The sequence below is a fragment of the Leptosomus discolor genome, chromosome 12, assembly GCF_034619465.1.
Source record: "Leptosomus discolor isolate bLepDis1 chromosome 12, bLepDis1.hap2, whole genome shotgun sequence".
Classification (NCBI taxonomy): Eukaryota; Metazoa; Chordata; class Aves; order Leptosomiformes; family Leptosomidae; genus Leptosomus; species Leptosomus discolor.
Genome location: NC_141402.1, coordinates 19,287,716 through 19,313,117, shown reverse-complemented (window position 1 = coordinate 19,313,117; position 25,402 = coordinate 19,287,716). Strand labels below are relative to the sequence as shown.

General features: G+C 35.4%; 1 protein-coding gene across 1 annotated transcript in view; it reads right to left on the bottom strand.

Annotated features, from left to right (window-relative positions):
• Positions 1-25,402, bottom strand: part of ELP4 (elongator acetyltransferase complex subunit 4) — a 147,402-nt gene that overhangs the window by 96,188 nt on the left and 25,812 nt on the right. Inside the window, exons 4-7 of the mRNA XM_086472239.1 lie at positions 22,644-22,775; positions 16,825-16,964; positions 8,599-8,683; positions 3,112-3,300 (exon numbers count right to left, since the gene is read on the bottom strand). Coding sequence (XP_086328365.1) covers positions 3,112-3,300; positions 8,599-8,683; positions 16,825-16,964; positions 22,644-22,775 — 546 coding nt within the window. The remainder of the gene's footprint in view (positions 1-3,111; positions 3,301-8,598; positions 8,684-16,824; positions 16,965-22,643; positions 22,776-25,402) is intronic.

Sequence of the window (25,402 nt, the reverse complement as noted above, 5' to 3'; positions counted from 1 at the left end):
ATTCTTTGGTGGACTACAATTTCTTTAAATTATTCTGAAAAAACTCTGTACAGAGTGTCTTTTACCAAAATACAGCCTTACAGAAGACTGTGAAGACATTCAGTGTCCCATAAAACTGGGTGAATAAACATCTTCTTTGGATAACTGTAACTCAAAGTTATTAAATCCAAGACAATGAATATCTGGAATAATGAAAGAGCTGCATTGGTGGATCTGTACTACAGAGGGAAAAGCATCAAGAACAAAATCACTGTTTAATGTTCACTCACCAAAAAGACAAAGCGGACATTAGAATGTAGGAAAAGTGAACAAACTATAATAGCATTATTGTATTATGTTACTGTAATGTAGTAAAATATGATTACAAGAAAAGTGACTGTTTAAAAACAGATTAAGGAGGCAGCACGAGAAAAAATACAAAACAATCAGAAAAGATAAAATAGCAACCCTCATCTTATTGCTCACCATCCAAGAACGAAGATATAATTTATGAAAAGTAAATTTTCTGAAAGACACCAGGTAGATTCAATTTGTGGAACTCCCCATCCCAGTACAACATGCGAAGTATTTGGTAAAACATATAGAAGAAACCAATCTCAAACTATACACACATATATATTTATACATATCTATTACATATATATATATATATATGCGCATTATTCATACACTACATATAAAAAATATAACTAGTCTTGGTTGGAAAGACATTGTCCCTGTCGAAAATCAGTACTACCAATTATGAGTTTTATTTCTTCTTCACTGAAGTAACCAGTACTGGGGGCTGACAGAGACAAGATACAGTATGAGTCACTACTAAAAATCAATTTTTTCAAGATAAAGCAGGTAAAAATGAAACTATTTCTCTGTGTATGTTATGCAGACAAAACGTTGATTAAAATGTGATTTTGAACTTATATTTACCTTCATGGAAATTATTTATGTGAAGGAAGTACTTGCAGACCACCTAATTAATACAGTTGGGAGGCAAAAGATAACACAGAAAATACAGAAACAGTAGTTCAGGGAATAAATGTAGAATTTACTATAGCTTCAGAAAAATAGTGTGCATTTTCTATGCCTTCAGTGTACTGACTTTAAGATTCAACAGAGAAAGCACATGCTAGAACTTACCCTGATCAAACTAAATACATATACAGAAATGCACTTGGAAAAAAAATCCCTCTTACTCTCTTGGAAAGAAAAGATATTTTCTTTACTTTTCAATCCAGCAAGAAACCTCAGCAACAGAATGGTGAGTAGCTGGGTTGTGAGAATGTGAGCAGCTGCTGTTATTATAACTAAAGGTCTGTCTACGGCTTGAGCCTGAGAGACCACATGTTCGGCTGTCCTCTCATCTCGCCATCCTCACCAATTAACTATTAACATGGAGGGCTGTACACATGCTCTCAGGGGCTCTTTAACAGGCTTCTTGGAGAGTGGAACAACTACACAGCAGGGCTCTGGGAACTGAGTAATGTGGGGTATAAGGAACCCTCAGCAGCTTTGCTCCTCCTAATGACAGTTTTCTCCATAGTTCAGTGCTTGAAGGATACATGAAGTTTAACTATCTCAAAAAAAAAAACAAATTAATGTTCTCACTCGTTAATTCTGCTAAGCAAGGATTCTGGAAATAATGTGGTGTTTTTTTTTTTTTTTTTTCCCTTCAGAATATTCTAGCACTCACTGTAAAACAATTCTGTTGAAAGTAAAAAAAATCAGTTATTTAAAAAATGAGATAGAATTTCAATCCTAACTCCATGGGAATTGATTTATATGGAATTTATACACCAAACCAAAAAATCAACTTCCCATGTAAGTTTGCAACAAACAAAAAACTTCATCCTTCAGTTTGTTTCTTAGAACACTTCTAGACTTCTCTAAAATACGATCATACCTTTTAATGACATAATATAAAAAAAAAAGAGTACAATGAAACTGATTTTATGTCCCAATTATGGACAGGTAATACCAATGTGTAAAAAGAAGGATGCTAAGTTTTATATTCACAAATTCTATTCATTGCATTAAATTTTACTGTCAATCTTTCTCAAGGCAAAGTGCCATCTAATATTTAAAAATAGCTAAGTGAGGAGATGGAGGGTTGCACTGCAACAGGACTATTCATACACTTTTGATTGCAACACTAAAACTAGAAAATCAACTTCATTTTTGAAGCAGCAAGTGCATCAGGTATCTAGATAAAGATATTTACAGGTATTCAAACACCTTTACAAAATGCAATACATAAGTGAGAGTCATGTACTTAGACAGGATTTAATCTAACGATAAACTCATACACTATGAAAACATTTTGCATAATATGAGGTTTATCCAGCATTTTTTTTACTATAATAAAATCAAATTAGTATCTAAAATTACAGGTTCTCTCCTCATTGTGAGTAATAACTTTGGTTTTGTAAGTTACATTACAACTTGCAGAAAAAGACTATCTACATTTTTCCTTTTGATATAAAAGTTTATTTCCAGAAGATACATTTAAGTCTCCATACACTCTCAGGAAAGGTGCTGTTGGCAGCTTCTGATTTTGCAGTTGGGAAAATTACTCTGATACTGTAACTGGTTTGCTCCTGGTCCCAATACAAGGGGATATTAGAATTAAAGAGTCAACCTGTATATTTCAATTCCTGGCTTTAAACCTAAGATCACACATCATCATAATGAGCATGACAGATGAGGAAGACAGAGGACTCGAATGTCTTGTACCGAAACTTTAAACAGCATTCTGAAGACAGTGGAAAGGTGCGTAGGGATGTTGTAAAAAAAGAAATCAAAAAAGAGATTACGAGCAGGATTCTTTTTGCTTTTTTACTGTTTCTGAAATGTCGATTGCTTTTCAAAAAAGACTAAGACCCACATAAGGCATAACTGTATCTAGGACGGTTTTATGCTTAGGTCTCTGTAGATTTTGTAGCGCAACTGTCCCACAAAAGTATAGAAACATTACAGTTATCGTATGTTTTAACTTTGCCCTTTGACCAAAAAGAGTACCCAACATGTCCAAAATGGGGTTTATTTTCTTACCATAAACATGGAATTTTTGCTAACCAACGTGTCAGCTATGAAATACAGCAAAGACAGCGTTCCTACCTGGATAAGGTGAGCAGGCACTGTGATGATGCAGGCTGACAAAGATTTTCTGAGGAGCCCTCGGAGAACATAGAGAAATTTTGTAAGACTATGAATATCTTCGGGAGTATCGCTGCTACAAATGTCATCACCCCACAACACTGAACCCAGACTCTGAATTCCTATCCGCAAAATATTCTTTTGTTTTTTCTATTAAGGAAAAAAAAAAAAAAAAAAGCCACTTGTTATTTTTTAAAGAGTAAGAAGAAAATGTCATGTGATTTATTTAAAAATACAATTTATAGAATTTATATCCATAATAATTACATAGTTTACATAATCATAGCTTAATCTCAGATGATCTTATAAAAATTACAAATGGAATGGCATTTTTTTTACTGACTGGATATCATGCTATGTCAGATAAGCAAGTACAAGTGTAAGAGACAGCATAGAAATACTGAAAATTACTAATTTGCATTCTTTAACCAGTTAAATGGAAGTATATTCTGACACAAAATCCAATAATACTATGATTTTTTCATGTCCTTTCTCTCCTCCATCACTGGTTTAAAAATCATGCAAAAGAATCTTTTCGCTCATCTCTAAATGGGTCCGCCGGAAGGGCCTCACAATAATCAAACACAACTTTTCCCTCTATTTTCAACTTTCCGCTGTGTTACTTTCATAACCTGAGTATTCTGACTGTTTGCTTCAGTTTCACTTTTTCTGCTACTTCTAAATGAACAAGGTTGGTGGCCTAGCTCACCAACGCATGGCCGTGTCACCATTTCAGAAGACTCTGTAAGTATCATCTACATTCCTGTCAACTCCTTCCAACTACTGAAGGAAAGTTTACCCACAGCTCTGGAGAAACAGTCTGATGGAGACATCAGCAGATTGTCTCTTAAGGACTACACCTTTCTGACAGTCCTTGACACGAGTGTTTCTGGATCTGCTTTAGTTAGGGCCAGGGTACTAGAATCTAAGCTGTTTTGACACGTAAAAGCCTAAACAGCCTCGTGAGCTACCTGCTGAAAGACTGCTTGCTGCCCTGCAGGACACTGGCAGAAGAGCATCCAACAGAGCCAGTGGCTGAGATAAAGTCCCTTTCCTGAAGGGGCAGATTATGAAGCCAGAGTTGTAATTTGTTTATGCAAAGTGAAATGTCAAGTCTCACGATCACAAATCTCATTTCTGCTCATTTGGTATGGCTTTTTCTGGGGATTTGAGAGAAGATTTTAGGTATATTTGCTATCATCAGCTGAGTTGTTGCTATCAACAATAAGCACCCTTGTTGAAAGACTTCCTGTACAAGGTGATCAAAAATACATTTCTAGAGTTCAGGGTTCATACTTAAAGGGCAGGTTTTTTTCATATCTATATTTTTATATAGATATAAAAATAGTAGTTTAGATAAATAAAAGCTTCCAGGTAATTTTCATTACAGCAAAATGCTTTGATAAACTGTAGAGATTCATTTCTACCAGCTGGAATGAACAGTAACTATCAAGCACAAAACATTGCACAGCTGCTCTGGAAATCCAGAGGAAAGGTTTTGACAAGACAAGAGGCTACTCTTATAAATACTTCCTTCTCCATATTGGACAGACAGAGCCTGAGTTGTGAAACACAGTTAGTACCACATGGCTCTGCACTTACCCAGATCTCATGGCTTACACAGCGAGCTGATCTGCCAATTCGCTTACAATCTTGGTGAAAGTGGTATATGTTTTAACTCTGGAGGACTCTTTAGGCTTGGGCTTTGCAGGCTTTTAGGCTTTACTTATGTAAAGTTAACTTTTTACACTACCATCTGAAGATCAGGATAATACGACACAATTTGACTTCTTTGTATGATATGTGTTAGGCTCGGATGTTCAGAGTTTTAAAAAGAACAGGAAAAACAGAAGCTAGTTTAATATTCTTTAGTGACTTCTAATCAGAGCAGATTCACACATTTCTTGATGTGTGTTTAAGCAATAGCAAAAACTCAGGCATTTAAGAAAATTATTTTATCCAGAAATAAGCGATATTGATCATGCAAAGATAGTGTTCTGATATTTCAAAATTTCACAGCAAACATACATAAATGCTATATAAACTTTCATGAGAAAAATATTTTTTTCTCATGAAGAACACCCTTAAGAACAACATACAGACAAAGAAAAACCAGTTCTCTTATTGGATAATGGATGACAGATGCTTGTTTTGTGATATTAAATCAGAAGACTTGTAAAAGATAAAGCTATTCAAACTCCAGATAATATCAGATATATTTATTTCAGCCAGTAACAGAATTTCTACTGGTGTAATTCTGTCAGGCCCACAAGGCCCTGACAAACAGCTTATTCCATAACTGAAATATAAGAAAAGCGTAAGTTTAATATTCTATAAAACAAGTCTGCAGTAAAGAGTAGGATAACATTGTTTTAGATACACCACTAGGTCTTTTATATTCACATTAGTTTGGAATTTTATTTTTTTAACCTTTTTCAGGCAATTTTTGTAACAACGTTTGCTTTGGCAGCAAGAATTCTGATTATGAAGAATTAAAAAAACCCAACCCCAAGCAAACAAAAAAACAATCGCCCCAACCTTATTACCCCGAAAGTCACCCAACTTGAGCTCCAAAGTATACCAAAGAAATGTTAAGGAAACATAGCTGCCAATGGAAATTCTTTTGTCAAACATGAAAACCCCAAAACATCCTGCAACAAACAAGTGCTACTCTGTATGACTTAAAACCATGCTCAATTCATAAAGGATTCATACTTAAAAGATCAGCAGCAAAGAGTTACTAGAGGGTTTCGGAAAGGATGTAAAATTGATGCTTGCGCTTCTAGGTTATAGGTCACCCAGACCCTAAATTCAGACCTAAAGAGATCTTGGCAAAGATGTTCCAGTCAGGGTGAACAAACAGGTAACTGCTTTGGTTAACTTTCCCCAACCTCAAACAGGAACTATTGCCTTAAGGCCGACAAAGTCACCCAGGACAGTCAAGAGATATTAATCTATGATGGCCAACAGCAGATGATCCTATAAAATGTTACATGTAATATATATAATGTTACATAACTATATAATGTTAACTAACCATACTAGGTCCTAGAGATGCCTGATGATTTTATCAGAGGTCCACTAAACCTCTAACATTAGTTTTCACTAATTTTCGCAATTGTGTCAAGCCTCTGCCACATTCTGCTCACTTTTCTCCAGACTGCTCTTCAATTACTGGTAAAAAGGAGTAGTAAGTCTAAGTATCATTGGCATATTGATATGAAAGTAGCCAAAAATATCTGAAAGCTTTACCAGTCAGGTTAAACTTTTTCTTTAAATCCAGATCCAACAAGCAACTTATTTCTAGACGCCCTTAGTCTAGAGATTTAGGAAGGATTATACTTCACAGTACAAAACCTGAAGCGTTAGTGGCATCAGCTTCTGCCATTCACAATCTGTGATTAATGGATACACTTAAAGTCAGTAAGTAAATCTCTTAAAAGTTCAATACCTCCCTGCTACAACTTGGCCCTTGCGGTCTTCTCCAAACTTCACGAAAGCCACTGCCAATAGGACCCACCCAAAGGGGAGAAGACTATTTGAGGCGAAAGGCATGCATGCACAAACTTCTCAAGCTTGTATTATTATTATTATATATAGGAAAGGACATGGGTCCAGAAGAATACAGGCTAGTCCTTACTCTACAGTCTTCCTGTCTGGCTACTTAAAAAGTAATCCTGAAGACTCAGCAAATAGAAGGGTATATGGAGCAGCAGACAGATGAATTTCTCACAGATCTGGAAGATAAAAAGATCCAAGGATGTTCTGGGCCATAACTACATTCAACTCTGGATATATTTTTAACAAGTGTGTACTATATACTGCTTCTAAATGTACAAAATTTGAGTGTACAAAGAAAGATGATGCATGGGGTAAAGAGGAAACTTAAAAGAAAGTAACAGAAATCGCTCTCAATGGATAAACTGGCCTGAAAAAGGTCTCTTCTTTCTAACTTCTAAAGCTTCACCTCAGAAACTTATATATGTCCTTTAGCAAACATGTACTTTTAAGTTCATCTCAGTTAAAGTTCTGGTTTTGCTTTATTGACACTAGTAAGACATTTTGAAACAATGAACAACAAGTACAGAAAATAACTATGCATGGTGTTTAATTTTTCCCTGCTTGCAAGCAAAAAATCCAAAAATATTGGCTCTGACCAATCTTCATTTTCTTTTACATGTAAAAGAAACCAGGAATATAAAAAGAACAATAAGAAACACCAGCCTAATCTCTTCGGGAGGTTGTTTGCTGGCTGAAGGCTGGCAGGGTGTTTGTTTCACTCAGTGCTGCTCTTTGCAGCTGGCAAGTTCTCGGGCTTCCACAGGACCTGTCACCAGGCGGGAGGTGCATCTCTGCGCAAGGTGCCGTACTGCAGGATGACATGCCTGCTGCCATGGCCACCACTGCGAGTGTCAGGGACCAACTGACTTCTCCAGACTGGCACCGCCACCAAAAGGAAGGCAAGCTCTCTGACAAATCACAGCAGAGACTAAACACTGAGCACAAATAACCTAAATTTATACACCAGTGTTCTGTGCAGGCAACATTTCTAAAACACAGAAACATCCATTCCAACACCATCTTCCCCGCAAAAAGGGTTTCTAAGATATTCAACCAGTAATAGTACACAGTCTTGCATTATATTCGTTGAGGCTCTCCAGCATCTATATTAATTAACGTCGACTGCAGTAACATTACCGTTGTACAACAAAAAAAAATAATTAAGTAGCAACGAAGCATCGATATATATAATTTATTATTTTATTTCCATCGACTCCAAAGGACTCACGTACTATTGAATATAACAAAGAAAAATAGATAGGGCACTGCTCAAATCAGAAAAGGGCTTTCAGCCTATGTTGTTACACTTAAAATGTTTTTGATTACCCACAGTATGATTTATGAAGAGTACAGAGATCTTTAGAAGTCTGGTAAGCTGTTTTAATTTGTAAGCTGAAATAGCATTCTTATTTCTTTACTTGTGTTTCAATGCTCTCTACATAAGGATGCACACCATTTAATTCATTAAAAAATTCACTCCAGTTAAAACAACACTGAAAAAATCTGGAAGTTTAAATGTTCAGTCTCAAGTGTGTCGAACACATTATTGCTAAAGCAATAGTTTGAAAAAATACTTAAGGGAAAATGTGTTTTGCTTAATTATATTATATTTGGCAATCCATTTATTACCTAATTGCACACACTATGCCTTTTACTAATGACTTACAGTTCTTTCTTGCATGGTCTGCATATCTGTAACAGGTAAAAACTCCAAATGCACATTAAAATATGAACCACGCTTTCTGTTTACTTTGCTTGTTTACTTCAGCAATGCTTAGAAACAGCTTGTTCCTTGTTACTTGTTCAAGACCTTCTTGTGCCACCTTTGAAATTTCATGAATCAACATTATTTACAGGATTATAGAGGAGCATGAGGGTCTTCAGTACCTGGGGATCAGAGCCATCAAAGCCTTCCTGGTAAATGATCCTCTGAAGGGACTGAAGCAGCCTTGTGTAAGCACTGTTCATATTACTGTTGGTAAGAAGAAATAGTTCAGTAACACATTTTAATACTCTCCTATATGTCTCTAACAGGTGTATTAAAAATAAATATAAGCAGGTGCAGCTTTCGGTCCAAAAGTGTCATGTAGAAAAAAGTGTCATAGAAGAAACAACCCAAACCTCTTTGAATAAAGTTGACATTGTAAGCAGTTGCGATTGCTTCATGTTAACTAGTTCAGTGCTCAGACATTTAGTGAAAGCTAAAATCTCTAGGGATTAAGAGAATTTAATTATGTCAGGCTCACTTAATCTAGAAGATTAATGATTTAATGTATCAACTTAGAGTTGAAATCATTACAGCACAGTACTAATCTTCTGTAACTGACAAAGACCTACCCAAATTCCAAGTATACCTGATGAACAGTTGACTTTCTGTTACTGAAAACTTTCATATATACAACTGCTATAACAATCCAAAACAGTAAAAAATGCAAGAGACAACATTTTCACAATTAAAAAGTTCATGTAGTTGATTTTATTTTTTTAGTATTTTTTTCGATACCGTCCCAGAGCAGAAGGCACATTCTGCTATGCTATGGTTCCACTTTGTATCTGTACACTACAGGTGTTATTACTGCTTTATTTGTATGACAGCAGTATTATGAGGTAGAATTTATCTTATGCATTATTTAGAAAACAGAAAATTAAAAAAACCCCACGAAGTGGTGGCTAAAAGTAGATTTAAGCAGACTTAAAACCAAATGAAAGTTCAGCAAATCATTTTGTCAAATTCTTAGAAGGTCCAGATACTGCACATCCAAAGCACTTCTTCAGATATCCATCCCAGCCATGCTCTCCAGTCCAACAACTAACACATATAAAGGACAGAAAGTCCTAATCTTTACTTTAAAAAAGCAAGCCAGTTGTTCACTTTTATGCTTTCTTAAATCCCATAAAGCATAAAGGCTTGTGTGTCTGGACTTGATGTAGATTCCTCACTCAGTTGAGTGTTTCAGCCCTTCTGTCTTTTCTAGTTTTGGCATGTCCTCCTAGTCCCACTAACTATCATCAAGCATTGTGGATTCAAACCTCCTTGTGCACTGCTTGGGAAATATGACAGGTTATTTTGAAAATTTTGCCTCTAAAAATATTCTTACTTGCTCCAATCACTTTATATGTCTAGTGTGATAAACAGCCCAGGTTGGAAGGGTCCTTGAAAGATCATGTGATCCAAACATTAATGAAGTTATTCCCATTACTTTAGTAAGAGCCAAAAATGTTATCCAAAGGTATTTTACTAATGAATACCTAGATAACCCAGATAAACTTGCTTTCATACTTTTGCACAGGAGAGGAGATAACTTCTCTGAGAAGCACTTAAGAGTTGCAAACATCTGTCTTTTACACCATTGCTTTAACTGAAGTTAAATAAAAGGGAGAGTTTCCAATTTAAATTCTGTTCATTTGTTTTCAGATTTAGTACCCTAGAAGGCTACTGGTTAAACTGATATACCTTAATAATTTAACACTCTCTACGAAATTCACAGCTGAAAATAACTGGCAATATATAATCTCAACATGACATTTAATGTGTAACGTCTGCCTTGCTGTACAAAAAAAGAGCATCTCAAACAGAAAAGAAAGAGTTAATTGTTGCTTATGACGTCAATTACTTTCCCAGCACTTAGCTGCAAAAGGAATGGCTGTCAATGTTACACCTATACTGTCTTGCAGGTGTCAGTTTGCAGGGTAGGTGGAGGGAAAGAGGGCTTTAGCCTCCAGGTAGCCAAAATGTCTCCTCTCGCCATGTCTTCCCATCATCACCACACACACGGGATCCTTGTTGCTTCCAGTGCTGCGATTTTGTCCCAGTTGTGCCAGAGCTAGAGGGAATCTGCAGCACTTGACAATAACCAGAAGCATTCCTGTATCCTTTTGGATATTCCTTTATCCCTTTGGAAAAGATAGAAACTGCTGCTCAGCAACATTAGGAAGACGTTTGCAACCACCTCGTAGCCACAGCCAGGAACACAGTATGTAGAACACAAAGATGACTGTGGTCTTTGTCACCACAAACTAGCATTTTCAAGTTTGTGTATTAATCACTCATTTTGCTTATACTACCATGCTATCTATAGGGATGCCAGAGAACATACTGCAGTCACAATACTTGCCAATTCCTGATTTGTTACTAACTTGTAAAAGTTAGTGGATAAAAAGAATAAAATAGCTAAAACATTAGCAGAATTAAAAGGTCCCAAAATTATAACAAACAAATAAGAGATTTTCAATTAATCCATCAGAAAAAGATTTGCAGCAAAGAAAGAATTAAAGAAAATAATGTAATGTGCATTATTTTTTAAAAAAAAATGAAAAATAGGTGCTGCTCTTCTTGCTAAAACATTAACAGTTTACTTGAATTTGAACCATGCTATGTAAATAAGGACTTGAAAAATATTGTTAAACATTATTCATAAAACCAAGTTGCATTACCCTTCTGGCAATGTTTGTCATAATATTTAAGGAAGGAAATAAGATATTTCTTATTTTCTAATTTCTAGCCTTTTTTTGGCTTTGTTACTAAACACCATTTAATTCTGATAATGAGTTTAAACAATTCCTTCTTTACTCTTTTTTTTTTGTTTAGCAATTTAGTAATGGATAAAGCAGGAGCTGGCAAGAAGGTATCCCGGTTACAACAGAGCCTCTGACTTTTCTGTTGATAGTTTCTAAGCAGTTAACAAAGGTTAGGTTATCAAGGGTATGACAAATAGCCTTATTATGTACAAGGAGACCCCATTAGGCAAGCCAGTTAACCTGTTTTATCTAAATCTATCAGTAAATCTAGACTCTAGATAAATTTATTCTTTTTCAAAAGCACATACATTCTTAGGGTAAAACGAGTACTGAAAAACCACAGACTAATTATTTTAGTTCCCTTGATTATCAAACTTTCTCTTTTGGTAACTGCAACTGCACAACAAGGATGGAAGTAGAGGGGTATTAAGTAAGCATTTTCTGTGATGCACAGAGTTATCACAGAGGATGTATCTGCCTTCCTGTTAAGTACCAGCTTTAGCTATGCAACAAAACGGACACCAGAATATCCTAGCAACAACAACTGCAGAAGAGTTGCCGTCAGCAGCACAACCCTGCTAACCTGTCCTAGCAGGATATAACTGCCCTTCCCTAACAGAAAAAAAAATGAGATAAGAAAGGGAAGTTTTATGCCTTCTTTTCACACAGAACACCCAGTCACATTTACTACTTCCTTTAGGAGAACAACGTTCCCAATTTGTTTTCGATTAATGTTTATCATGGGGCAATGGAGGACAGTGAAACCTAAGGCCTCCAAAGCTAGTCACCCTCTAACCGAAAGACAAAGGGAAAAGTAAGGCTGGTCAACAAGGTAAATTCTAGGTGCACCTAACAAGTTGCAGATCAAGTACATTCTTTGAGGAACATCAATAACATACAGAAGTAGAAGGTCTCTATCAGGTAAACAGAAAAAAAATCCACCCAAGGACAACACTTAGGGAATGCCTCGCTCGCATCAGGACATAGGTTAATTTAATAAAAAGAAATGCAATTAAAAGAATACACTGAACTTCTAAAATCTTTCTTTACAAGTACTAGCTTGTCATTGCAGAACAGCTGCAGTAGCTTATGACCTCAAACCAGAATGTGTATGTTGGGTTAGGTACGCTTTCCATGATGACTACATAATTTAAGGAGCCTCTTCAATGGCTGTAGTTCCAGGACTACAACAATTTATTTCAGCCTGGACTTAAACCATGCTGTGCTCTGCTACATTACAAATATTTAGAATGGATCATGCTAGCTAAAATAACGTGGAAACATTTTAAGAAGAGGGAAAATTTTTTCTTTCTCTCCCGCCCCCCCCCCCCCCCCGCTAATTCCTGATTTTTTGTGACTTCTGTTACTATAAAGAGGTATCATCCATCAGCAACAATACTATTTACTTATGTGAAATTATATACTAGGCAAAACTATCAGTTTCCACTTCCTCCTCAACCTCTTTTGTTAGTGACAAAAGCAAAACATTCTCAGATTTTACACAAAACAACAGACAGCACTGATTTTGGTATTTTGGTCTTCACTCCTACATGATTTAAGAGAAAATTTCATTCATGTCTTTACTGATACATATTTTGCAAAGTATATCCTTTAGAAAGTTATGAAATCTTTTGCAAACATCCCATAATACATAGTCTATTAATGTAAATTATTTCAATAATGAACTATACCCTTTCTTAAAAAAGCCTCCTTATTTTTGCAGGATTTGTCAGCTTTCAGTGTTAACACGTTTTATGTCAATCTTTTGATAAATTGAAAAAAAATTATAATTTTAGAGATTTTCTGAATTTCACGTAATTTTTGTAACATTTTTTTAGTTCCTTCCAGGCTATCAGTATTTTTTCTGAGGTACTATTAGCCTAACAGATTACCAAAATTTTGCAATGCTATACAGGTAATTAGCGTTATGCAACCAGGTGGGTTTTTTGGCCACGCATCTAAGACCATAGTCTGAGAACCTTATGCTTAAGAAATTATACCCTCTAAGTGGAGACATGCTAACTAGCCATGTCCGAGCTCCTAGTTCACGCTAACACAGAGTAAAAGAGGTTACCCCAAGCTCTCTGCAGGACCTTCAGGCAATCAAAGATGAGGTCTAATACAAATTGTTGACTTTTATTTGAAGGGTTAACTCTGACTATCACAATTACTTTCTTGCAAATCATTGTCTAGTTAATCAAAAGAACAAGAATTTTTACTGTTCTATGATATATTAAAGTTAGCTGTAGAAGCCAGAAGCATTGGATTGATTTTCCAAACAGTAATGCCAACAAAATAATATCCTTTCCCTCTCCCTTTGATAAACTTTCTTTAATGAAATCATCCTGACAGCACTGTGAGCTTGTTTTCGTTCCTTGAGAAAGGAATGCTTCCTTCAGACTTTCATCACAATATTTGTAAAAAAAGCCAGTACAAGCCTGTTGGGTTTCTATAAAAGCATAAACGTTTTGAGAGCAGTGAAATAATTGGTAACATTCATACTTAGTATCGGATTTAATACACTGTGACTAATGTGTATTAAAGAATCACAGAAGATAGGGATAAAAAGGACCTCAAGAGGTCAGGTAGTCTATCTTCTTGCCCCCAGGCAAGATGAACTACATCTAAACCATCTTTGACAGATATTTACCTAACTTGTCCTTAGAAATTTTCAATGATGGAGATTCTACAGTACTCCCAACCTGAGTCTGCAAGGCAGCTTCCTCTCATGCTAATCATTAGAAAAATATCTCCTTATTTCCAACCTGTACTTCCACCACTACAGTTTACTGTAGCCCATTACTGCTTGTCCTGCTTTCAGCAGACAACAGAGTTACTACAGAGCTACGTCAGATTTTAACATGCTTCAAGACTCTGCTTAATTTGTCTAACAAATTCCAATCTTCCGTCACGGGCCAAACATCCCAGTTCCAGACGCATACCCACCTTCACAACCTTCTCTAACTGATCTAGAGTTTTCTTGAAGGATGCTATAAAAAACTGGACAGCTCTGTTATGGCTGAGCGGAACAGAAGTACTTTGCATGTCTTCCACATTAAATTCCAGTTTATCACCTCCATGCTTTTTAAATTATGCTTTTCAGTACCATTAATTATATTATATATTAGATTATGTTATTTTTTTCTGGTATTTTTCTGAGCATTGATGTTACCCCACAGATGTCTTCATCTTCTCCTCTCCCTAAGGACAGGCATTGCTTTGGCCTTTTTGACTTTGTGGAACTTTGAAATTTTACCAATGAAATTCATTAGTTCCCAGCTTGAAAAAAAATGATGTCTTTTCTAACCTGGTCTTTCCTTATGTAAACTGAGTGGCCCAATTTGCTGATATTAACTGTGCTAGGTGCACATCAACTTGGGTATTGGAGTATGGGAGAAGCAGCTTTTCTCCACTTCCATCATTTTTTAAGAACTCCAGTTATAAAACAATGATGAACAGAAGCTGAAATTCTAATTCAGTTTATTTTTAAAATGCGTGCCAAAATTGAGTAACTGTAATTATGGGAAGCTTAAATCTTCCATTACTCTACGGAGAAACAAGCTTTATTTCAGAGGCTGTAACATCAAAAAATTCTTCTTCCCACCTTGTCTTAACCTTGACCTAGTGCAACCTTTTTAATACCAGGAATCCACAACCAGTGCTCTTTGTTGTCAGGAAAGTCAATAATCAAAGTCAGAAGACAAATGATCTACCGTAAATGAAGAAAGAAACGTACACATCTCTTCACAGTTCCCACAGATTTCCTGATGTGTTCTTTACTCCTCCCTGTCCCTTATCACATGGCATTGTGGTCTAAGAAAATGATGCTTAGAATAGTGGCTGTTACCTTGGTACCTGCCTTTACTATCAATAACACAATTCTTTCATTTCCTCAGGAGAGTCTTCTTGAAAGAGACCCATGTTATTGGTGCAGGAAGAAAGAAGGAGATAAGCCTTCCAAAATCCATCTTTATTTGATCATGGTCCTCACCTCATCACTCTGTGCTCTACCAATTTGCCAAGCAAATGAACTAAATTTAATCTTTCCATTAGATTAAAACTAAAAATGAGAATAGAATTCATATGGTAAGAACGATGAACTTTCGTCAGGACAGCACACAAGGAAAGTATCAGTTAAGCTTATAAAATCAAATGCATAAAAGTTAAAGTCCATTTCCTATATTATACATATGAGTTAATTTGATTTTAATGATTTTAATGTAAAATGTACAAAACTTGACAGCCATGTAGTTAGTGGAATTAAGCCCAGAGTTATGAGACATTCTAGTTAGCTACAGAAAAGAGAGAAAGGGACTTAAATTGCACAACAACAATATAAGCACTTGCAATCTATCTGTCAGATACTCTTGAGTCTATCTTCTACGGCCCTGCCACTAAAAAAAATATAATAATTATACATAATATATAAATAAAGTTGGTTCAAATTACTATAGAAAGCATAAAATACAAGCTCTCTGCTTTGTCCTGAAAGTGGGGTGGTTTTTTTTTTTTTTACAATCTGGCAAGAATTTACTTTATAAACCAATGAAATTTGATCGCATAACGCAGAAAGAAATTACAAAGATACTTGGCTTTTGCTTTTCTACAGCTCTAAGAAAGGTGCTTCATATTGTGCTTTTTTCATAAATCTCAGGTTTTATATCTGAGTATACTGTAATGAAAATCAATCACAATAAAGCGTACTGTACTACTGCTTCCAGGAGTTGGCCCTATACACGGGGATCTATAAAAGTAGGTATTATATAAATGGAGTGACTGGGCTGAACAAAGAGATTGCTAGCCTGTATTTGATGTTTGACTTGACTTGAAATGTCTCCAAGAAAGATACAGTGGACATGTGTGCTACAGGCTAATATGAGTCTTTGCTACTGTCACTCATTTTCTCTTGGTCTTCCTTAATTCATTACTGACAGACATAAACTATAATAAGTTATTCATTCAGAGAAGAGTTTATGATTTTTCTCTGGAATTGGGGGGGTTGTGTAAGACATAATTAGTGATTGTAATTCTATTCACAGTATTTTGTATTTTCCTTAGGTGAAGCTGTAGGATGTAAGAAGTAGAAGTCACATAATAAACTAATCTGATATAGCATTCTAAGCTATGTAGGTCAAGGATGGCCTGTCTTCTTAGCCCTTAAAACTGTATCTTCCTAAGACTGATAGCCACCTGACACACACATCTCCGAACGCTGATGGGGCATGGTGCTCAGGGAGTAGTTCACAGACAGACAGCAAGAGTTTTCCCCAGTCCCCACACTCAGCTGTCAGTAGGGCTGGACTGAACATGCAGCTGTGTCCTAGGCTGTCCTAGTAATGTCTGCCTTAATTGTCCCTGCCAACCTGCTTACTCCCACAGCTGAGGAGTCACTATACAGAGCTGTCTCTGTGCCACAGCAGCTTTGCTGCCACTCATGGCATGCAGCACTGACATGAGAACCACAGCTCAACGGCTTGTGAGCCATGTGTGGCTACAAGATTTTTCACAGCAAGTGTAGATGCAAAAATATCCTTTACTACTAATATACAGGCAAAATTTGAACACACAATAGAAGTAGGTGATATTAGAACTTACCATGTTTTCACGTTAGGCTGTAAAGACAATTCTTCAGGAAGGTAAAAACTGTGCCATTTTAGGGACTGAAGAAGTTCTGGAGACATTGTTTTAGAAACATCATAATAATGGCCAAACTTTGTAGATGTTGTTGGGCTGGCCTGTGGAAACAACAATACTGATTACAATAACCTATTAAATTATTATCTATCAAAAAAAAATAACTAGCAATACACTTGAAAGAAACTTCTGGGTTTTTTCCCTTTCAGCTTAAGTATAAGCTTCAAGTAGAACAACATTATAATATTTACTACTAAGTTTTGGTTCCCCTGATGACATTCTATAATGTGAATTTTTCACATAGAATTCAACCCTTAACTGTTCCAAGTTGCATCACCAAAGTGCAGTCAGATACTTAAAAGAATGTATTTTTGCACATGTTCTAGACAAATGAACACAAATTTCAAAAGGCCAGATATATGAAACATGCAGACCATAACACGTTCCAACTATCTGATTTTTCAATATCTGGGAATTATATGGCGCTACAGAAACATTTTCAGTTGACTTTGAAAATGTTTCACTTTATTTGTGATCAGTAAGAAAAAATACCATTACCTCTTCATACATCTGATTTTAACAGAAAATTGTAATAAAGACAAAATATTTAAAAGCTATTTTTAATTTCTTGAATTTTGAATAAACAGCAGGCTGAACTTTACTCAGACATCACACACAATAACCATAGATTACTATTTTGAAGATACAATCAGCTCTTGATTTCGGATACATAAAACATCACAAAACCCCAAAATCTAATATACACCATAGCAGGAAGTACACATTTTGAATATATTATGGTAGTGAATAAACAGAGGAAATGAATGTATATTTTTGTTCCACATTAATGGAGCTCAGCACACAACCTGCAACATTATTTGAATTACACATGTAAAGTCAAAACCCCCTAGATTGTTATAATATGCAGTATTCAAGTATGTAGTAGCTGTCTGCCACAGGATTTCAACAGCTTTTGCTCTTCATATAACAATCCATTTTCTTCATCTTTTCTGTCCTTCCCACTAAAAAAAAAAAGTTATCCTGGAAAGAACAGCCACACAGAGTAAACCTCAGAGACAAGTTAGTCTCTTCCAGGGAAGGAGAACAAGTGGCACAAATGTAAACCACTATATAGTATTTTGTCACGTACACGCTGTAAAGGAGTAATAGATTACCAAAGCAATATTAAAATTGATCTTTAGGTTATGGCGCAAACACCACTATGCTCCTGATCAGGTTCTCTCTCATCACCTGTTCTAACTCTTCTGAGGAAAAAGAAAGGTCATTTAGAATAACTGAACAAGTTTCGTAATCAATCAAACCCACGGTATTTCTAACTGGTAAGACACCTGGTCCAAGAAAGGCATTGGATCCCAGACTTTTAACAGGAGCTTTGTAGGTGAAAAGGAAGATCACCTATTAGTTTATTTTGAGGACAACTTCCCTAAGCCTGGACTGCATCCAAAGTGTGCATTGTACAATGCAGGACTGCGTGAAAACATTGTAAAGTCTTTTTCTATCTCCCCACTCCAAGACTTACTGCTAAGCTGAATCCCCCGCCAGAGCCAAGAGCCACCTCACATATTAAACGATAAAGTATGAAAATAAAATTAAAAACCTCAGTGGTTATGAAAGAGAATGAGTGAGACAGAAGAGGTAAGAGCTGAAAGTAAAGAGAGATGTTGAAGACATGTTCACACTGCAGAACAGAATGCCTTTGAGAGGTTCTTCTGAAGAGAGGTTTGTATTGATAGGTAAAATGAAATGCCATTTTCTTTGTACTTAAAAACATGGAATTACTTTCGAAAAGTTCCAGACATACCCCCAATAATTTCAAAAGTTTCTCAGTAGTTTCTGTAGCAACTTAAGAACATCCTATAAAAGGATTTTTCTTTTAATCAGGCCAATATATACCTTTTATCCGCTATCTGAAAGTTGAGCAGGGTTGTGCGTGTATGCAATGAAAATTCTTTGGAACAACTTCTGCTCCAATTTCAACATCTGCTATTCTTGCTATACACAGGAATGATGATAGGTGTATTGAATTATTACAATAACGGGATCCCAATAATTTTTTTGTGCGTTGCGCAACAAATTATTTAGTTTGAACTCCAATTATTACAGGAGCCTCGTGGTTTTCATAAACCTTGGTCTTGCTAATAAAGTACGTACTGTAACAGTAAAAAGAAATACAGACAAGGCCATGTATTTACAGTTAGCTTTCTGAAATAAATCACGCTATGCATTTCTGCAATTTTATTTCATGTTTCATCTTACCAAAAATATATTAAACTGTTAAGATTTGATTAGAATTATTTGGTTTAGAGTAAATATTTGGAATTATTTGATTAATGGATGCTAGGTCTGGTCAGTTATCAGAGATTATCAATAGTAACAATAATACAGTATCTTTCCTACAAAACCAATAAGAAAATCAAACTAACCCCGAACTTTTCATTAAAACAAATAATTAGGTTTTGATTTTAAAAACACACAAAATTGCTCACATATATCTAGTCCTAAAAGGCAGATCAGTTTTACCCATAAAAAGATAGAACACATTCCCTAAGTTAATGTTCCAATTTATTTATCAGCACCTGATTTTTAAAGAAGGAGGTCCAAGAAAACAAAACAACCTATCAAAATCTAAATATTTTCAGTGTAAAATGTAACTTTATTTAAAACGAGGATTCTGAAAGCAATTTAAACAGAGGCTGTTCTTTGGCCTATAATCTATTCTTTATCCGGATTACAGATCAGAATGTTTTTACTGCAATCTCTGCCAGAGCTCATCTTTTTATTGTGTACTTCCAAGCCCCCTTAATGTTTTAGAAAGGCCTTGACTAACTGAACTTTGATCTGATGTCTTCATTGAGAAAAGCTCCAGGTTGCCCATTTCAGATGCAAATCCTTACTGAGGCCCAATAGAGTTTAGTAAAGACAGCAAAAAAGAAGAAACAACAAGTTTCCAGGATCCTCTTTGAGAATCCTGAGGCACATTGGTGTCCTTAATCCACCCTGCTGCATGGATTAAGGTAGGTGATAACCTCTCTTGATTCAAAAGAATAAGCACAGTGCCTACAAACTGGGTGGAGACTAGGATTTGGCTATAATAAAACACCACGCAATAAAAGCTCGGTCTATGTCAGAAGCCTATGAATAGGCCTCAATGTACTGCATTCCCAGGCTTAGCGGGGAAGCTTGCAAAAAGCCTACCTGAATCAAGTAAGCATGAATAATCTGCCTTAGCAGAATGACCATGGAGAGTGCGAAGCAGAGACTTTCCATTCCTCTTAAGTTTGATCTGATAAATTTATTAGTGGATTGGAGGCTCAAGCCTGTTCTTTCCTGGATTCCTATTTTGCAGAAGGAGAAATACACTAAATTGTCAGTGAGCAGAGCGTGCTTTTATGCTACCGTCTGCTGTTAATGTTTCTAATTGCAATACTAATGTGCTAGAAATCTCAGATTTAGGATGAATCAAGGCAGAAAATTGATTTCATGCTGTGACAGTTTATATATTGCCCCAAGAACATAAGCAGTTCATTCAAAAAAAAAAAAAAAGAAAAAAGAAAAACCCCACACTGTCTTGCATTGCAAACTCGGCTATCCATATAGTCAAAAGTTTAAATGAAATTAAGCTCTGATACAGATGAAAGTAACAAACTGGCAAAGGCACATCAAGCACAACACAACCTGTTACTCTAACAGATTTCTTATAAATCTGTCTTTTTCTGATATATAAGGTATATGGAATATGTAAAGAGAAACTGTGATAGTTATGAAGAGTACTAATATAAATATCAAGCATAAGAACAAAAATGAGTTACCTAGCTAGTCTAGATAAGGTCTAATAAATGCAAAGGGGATACCTGAACTATTACTGAAAATCTCCTATTAGAAATAAAAACTAAATTAAGGATCAAAAATACCAGAAAGACAGCTTTTATTCAGCATTCTTACTTCATGTAAAGCCAGATATTGTATGGAAAAGTTTTCTGCTAACATATTTAGAGCTCTAGTTAAAAGTAAAGCTGTTTTCTCTCTTTCCTACTTGAAACAATTTGACAGTAGCTTTTGAGAATGTATTAGTTTATTAGTTCAATCATTTTGGAAAATATGCCTTCAAATTTTATTCAACATAATCTTTTTACGCCAAAAGAGAATTTAAAGAATAAATCACAACCAAAGTTGTTAATTAAATGATAGTACGAAGTGTATTAAACATCCAGGGTGCTGCAAGGCAACATCAGGTTTTTCCTCAATGAATTATATTCACCAATCAAATTAATTTAGCACAGCACCAAAATTTTATAACTGCATTAAAAAAACTTGAAAGATATCAATTTAAAAACTATTTTTCACTAATTAGAATATCCTGAGGAATTTTAGGTATAGAAAGCTTAGACTTTTATTAGCAAGTTGTAATTTTAAAAATAACTTTAACATACACATTAAAAATATTGTACCTCAAACTATTCAGATTTATCAGCATCCATTTGGAAAGCGACAATGATAACAAGAGAAATAACCCCCAAAAGAAGGACTATTTTATTCTGTCTTGCATAATTAAATTTCGATAATTGAGGACAAGTACGTTACATGTTATAGAGAAATATATTAGGGGAAGAAGTGATTACTTCTATGGAGTTACAGAAGACGAGTGCACACCTAACTGGAATATTTATATGTTTTGCTATTTTGTTAGAACATCAGAACACTTTATAACAACATGCAATTGTTTCCATATCAATATATGAGGAATTCTGCTAGATTTTAAACCAGACAAATTATTTTGGGGATGGTTCAGAGTGGCACAGCAAGCTCCACAATAATAAAATTGATGAGATTATATGATTACCCTGGAGGCTGTTTGATTTGGCATGTCACCATATATAAGTCTTTTCTGACACAACTATATAGCCATGTCTGTGCAATTTCACAGAAAACCAAACATGCCAAGCCCTGTAAGATCATTTTGTCACATTCCAATTATGTTTTTTAAGAATACGACTGAACTTACTCGGCAGTTATGACTACATCTAAACCAGAAATTATAAATGTAGGCTAAAATGTATAGACAAAACAAGTCTCTTTGTTCTGGATAGTCAAAAATGCTGTAATTTCATTAAAGGCTGATTGTGCCACTGGATTAAATAAGAAAGTCACCAGCCACAGGAGATATGTTATTCACAAAACACTAATAACTGTAAACTCAGAAAGACTGACCACTGGGCTTGTTTCTTATATTCTCCCTGCACAGTGATTAGTTTCTAGTGACAGTGAAGCTGATACAATCTCAAGTGCTTACTTTAGTTGTTATGCACATGGATAAGCAGGTCAACAGCTCACTAAGACACAGCACTTTCACTACAGAGATCTAGTAAGTACTGTTGATTAAACCGACTTAAGTAATTGGTGTACAACTAAATTTGGGGAAAGTTTCTAAGTGACCAAATTATTCAAACTTTCATAAAAAGCTGCCGCAATTTAATAACACACATTGAAAAATCTCATGGAACATTAATGTTTGGGGTTTTTTTACTTTTAACTAAGATTGTCTGTATTGAGTTTTACAGTTCCTGCAAACTCTCAAATTCCCTTTCTCTCTGTACCTCTAGTAATGAAAAAAATACAGTGGTGTATGGTAATTTATTCTCAGGAGGCAATCCTGTAACACTGTCCATTAGCAGTTCTGTTGTCTAGATTCTACTGAAAAGCATTCACTCTGCAAATTCATTTCGTCTGCAAGAGGGAAAAAAGTATGAAATACTGATTACCTCCATTTTTGGTAAATTTTGGTAGCGCCAGGCTATTTTCATAGAATCCTGAAAATCTTCAGACTTAACAGCTGTCACTTCTTCTCCCAATTCATTTCTGTAGGCATCATCAAGCAAAGGGGCTGGAAGTTCCTACAGGTGGAGTGTGAAAGAACATCAGCTATCTACAACAGGAATGGCAGTTCAGATTTTTATCCCCCCCCGCCCAAAAGTTAGCTAATACAGTTAATATAATGAACAGCTGTAAAATCTGTAACAAGACTTGATTAAAATAACTGTCCTGAAAGACTGGCTCCTACTAATACTGAGCATAAAACCCCCCATGTAATTATTATGGGAAAAATGAATTATACAAATGTAAGAGAATGGAAATATCCCATTGTATACTCTACACAAACATCACATCTTGAACAGCATCCATATTCCTTTTTTTTTTAAACTTTCATTAAAGGTTGATCTTCTAAACTATTCTGTTCCTGAGAATAGGTAAGTTCCCTGTGTAGTGAATTTAAGCCTATTTTATAAGATCACCTCTCTTTGTTAGCTTCTGTAAGTCTTTCAAAAGTATTCATCAGACCACAATAGCCTACAGACACAGGCTGAAGACAACTGTAACAGCATGGTTTGAATTTTCTCTTCTGCTAACCATTAGTCATGATAGCTACTAAGGACGGATACCTCATGAACACAAACAAGGGAGTAAAAGTAAGGGGTGAATATTTAATCCCGGAATCTTTATAAGATTCTAATGCAAACATTTCCGGCTTTTTTTTTTAGAAAAAGCATTGCACATAGGTGAATTTATTTGTTCTATGAGGACAGAAACGCAGCTTTGACTTAGACCTAAATTAGGAGCAATGTTTTGTTACAAACTTTCTGCTTTCTACCTTTGTTGCATGGCTGAAAAAGTAAACAGCACTGGGTGGATATCAAGCACAGCATTCAGAAGTTATGCACTGGGCTTCTACACCTGCTAGAGGGATGAAGTGCAACCAGGTTTTCTGACCCAACTTTATCACCTATCCACGTAAACTGACTTATCTGCTTAAAATAGATCAAGACTCGTTTGAAAACTAAGTTTTAATTAAGCAAAGACTCTTGAGAGAGAACTAAGATGTGGTCTCAAGTGTTAAAAATACATAGAGCTAGCCAGTAGCTCTGTTAAAATGTATTAGGTGTGAAAACATAAAAAACAAATTTGAAATCTTTAGAAGAAATCTCGATCGAAGTATGGGATATACATGAAATACTGAACATAGGCTGAGCTGATACTGACCATAAACACCTAAATGACATTCACAGCTTTATGTAGGCAGACACGGTACAAATGGACACGCACAGGCAGAAGACAATTAAAGTTTAAATGAATCCATTTTGGGGTTAGTATTACGCTAATTCACTATTAAAGAATACAGAAGAGAAAACCTGTATATAGTTCAAGACGTACTCTTATGAACAATGTGTTATTTTTGTTTCTCTAGCGTAAATTAACATACCTACAATTATTGACAAAACTGAGAACAAATGTTTCTAATTTCAGGACAGTTGTTTCTGTCTTTCACTGGCTGGTCAGCACACCCTCTGAGACAAAAGGTAACAAGCTATCAAAACTTTTATGTGGTTTCTTCAATAAAGTTGCAGAAATAGAACAACTGTACCTACGTGTTTCAGCAGCTAAGCTGAAGATGCAAGACACACCTTTGAGCAAATTATTTTATTTACTTTCTTTTTGCAAATGAACTGCAAAAGCCTGGTAAAGTCTCTTCATGAGAATGGTTATGTACAGAGTTAAATGTTCATATTTCTTACAGGTTGTTTAAAAGATACACTTGTATACAATAAACTCTTGTTACTGCGGCTGTAAACATTAAACTTTATGGGTAGGAAAGCTACATGAACATTATAATTTTAAGTTAGTATTTACGGCTTTCATTAAATTTACAGATTTATAAAAATGTTTCAGTAAAAAAAGAAATCTACTTTTGTCAAAGTTTCCTTATATCTACCCAGAAAGAAAGCAGGGAAGCTTTCAAATGAAAGACAAAGATTTTTGACAGATAAGAGAAAATGAAAACAGAACATTGTACTGAAAGGTTCTGAGAAACTATTAACACAAACATGAGCTGACAAGTACACCAATGCATTTCACATATATGCAGATACAAGTTATTTGCATTTACTTCTAAAAGCATTATATAAAGGATTTTTCTAAAAAAAGATGTTATTTTGAATTCCTACTTTTGTAACTCAGATATCCATAATAAAGAGTTAATTAATCTTATTTTCCAATTAAGGTGCTATTTCGAAAACAAATTACTGAACAGTTAAACTACTATGCACATTTAATTTCTAATACAGTTATTCATAGATTTGAGCCGGCTAAGCTGAAAAGGTCTTTCTTTTTCAGTGAAGAGCTGCTGACATGCTATCATCTCAAAATATTGCTCAATTATACTAATCAAAAAAATAAATAAAGTCAACCTTCATTTAAAAAGTGGGTTCTGTAGAGGAATAACTCTTCAGGCCAAACCAACATGTCCAGATACCTCTTCCTTTCGTTCACCGAGATCATCTGGCTCTCAGGTACTATCTGCAACTTTTATAGTGGTGAGTAACCTCTGTTTTTCAGCCACAGTTTGGAAAAGAAGGTGAAATCCTGCCTAAGCATTTCCTCAAACTACCTGAGCTTGCCCCTGTTTCAGATCCCACCACTGATACAACAAGCTGCTACCTCATCCTGCTGTAGGGCAGGATCACAT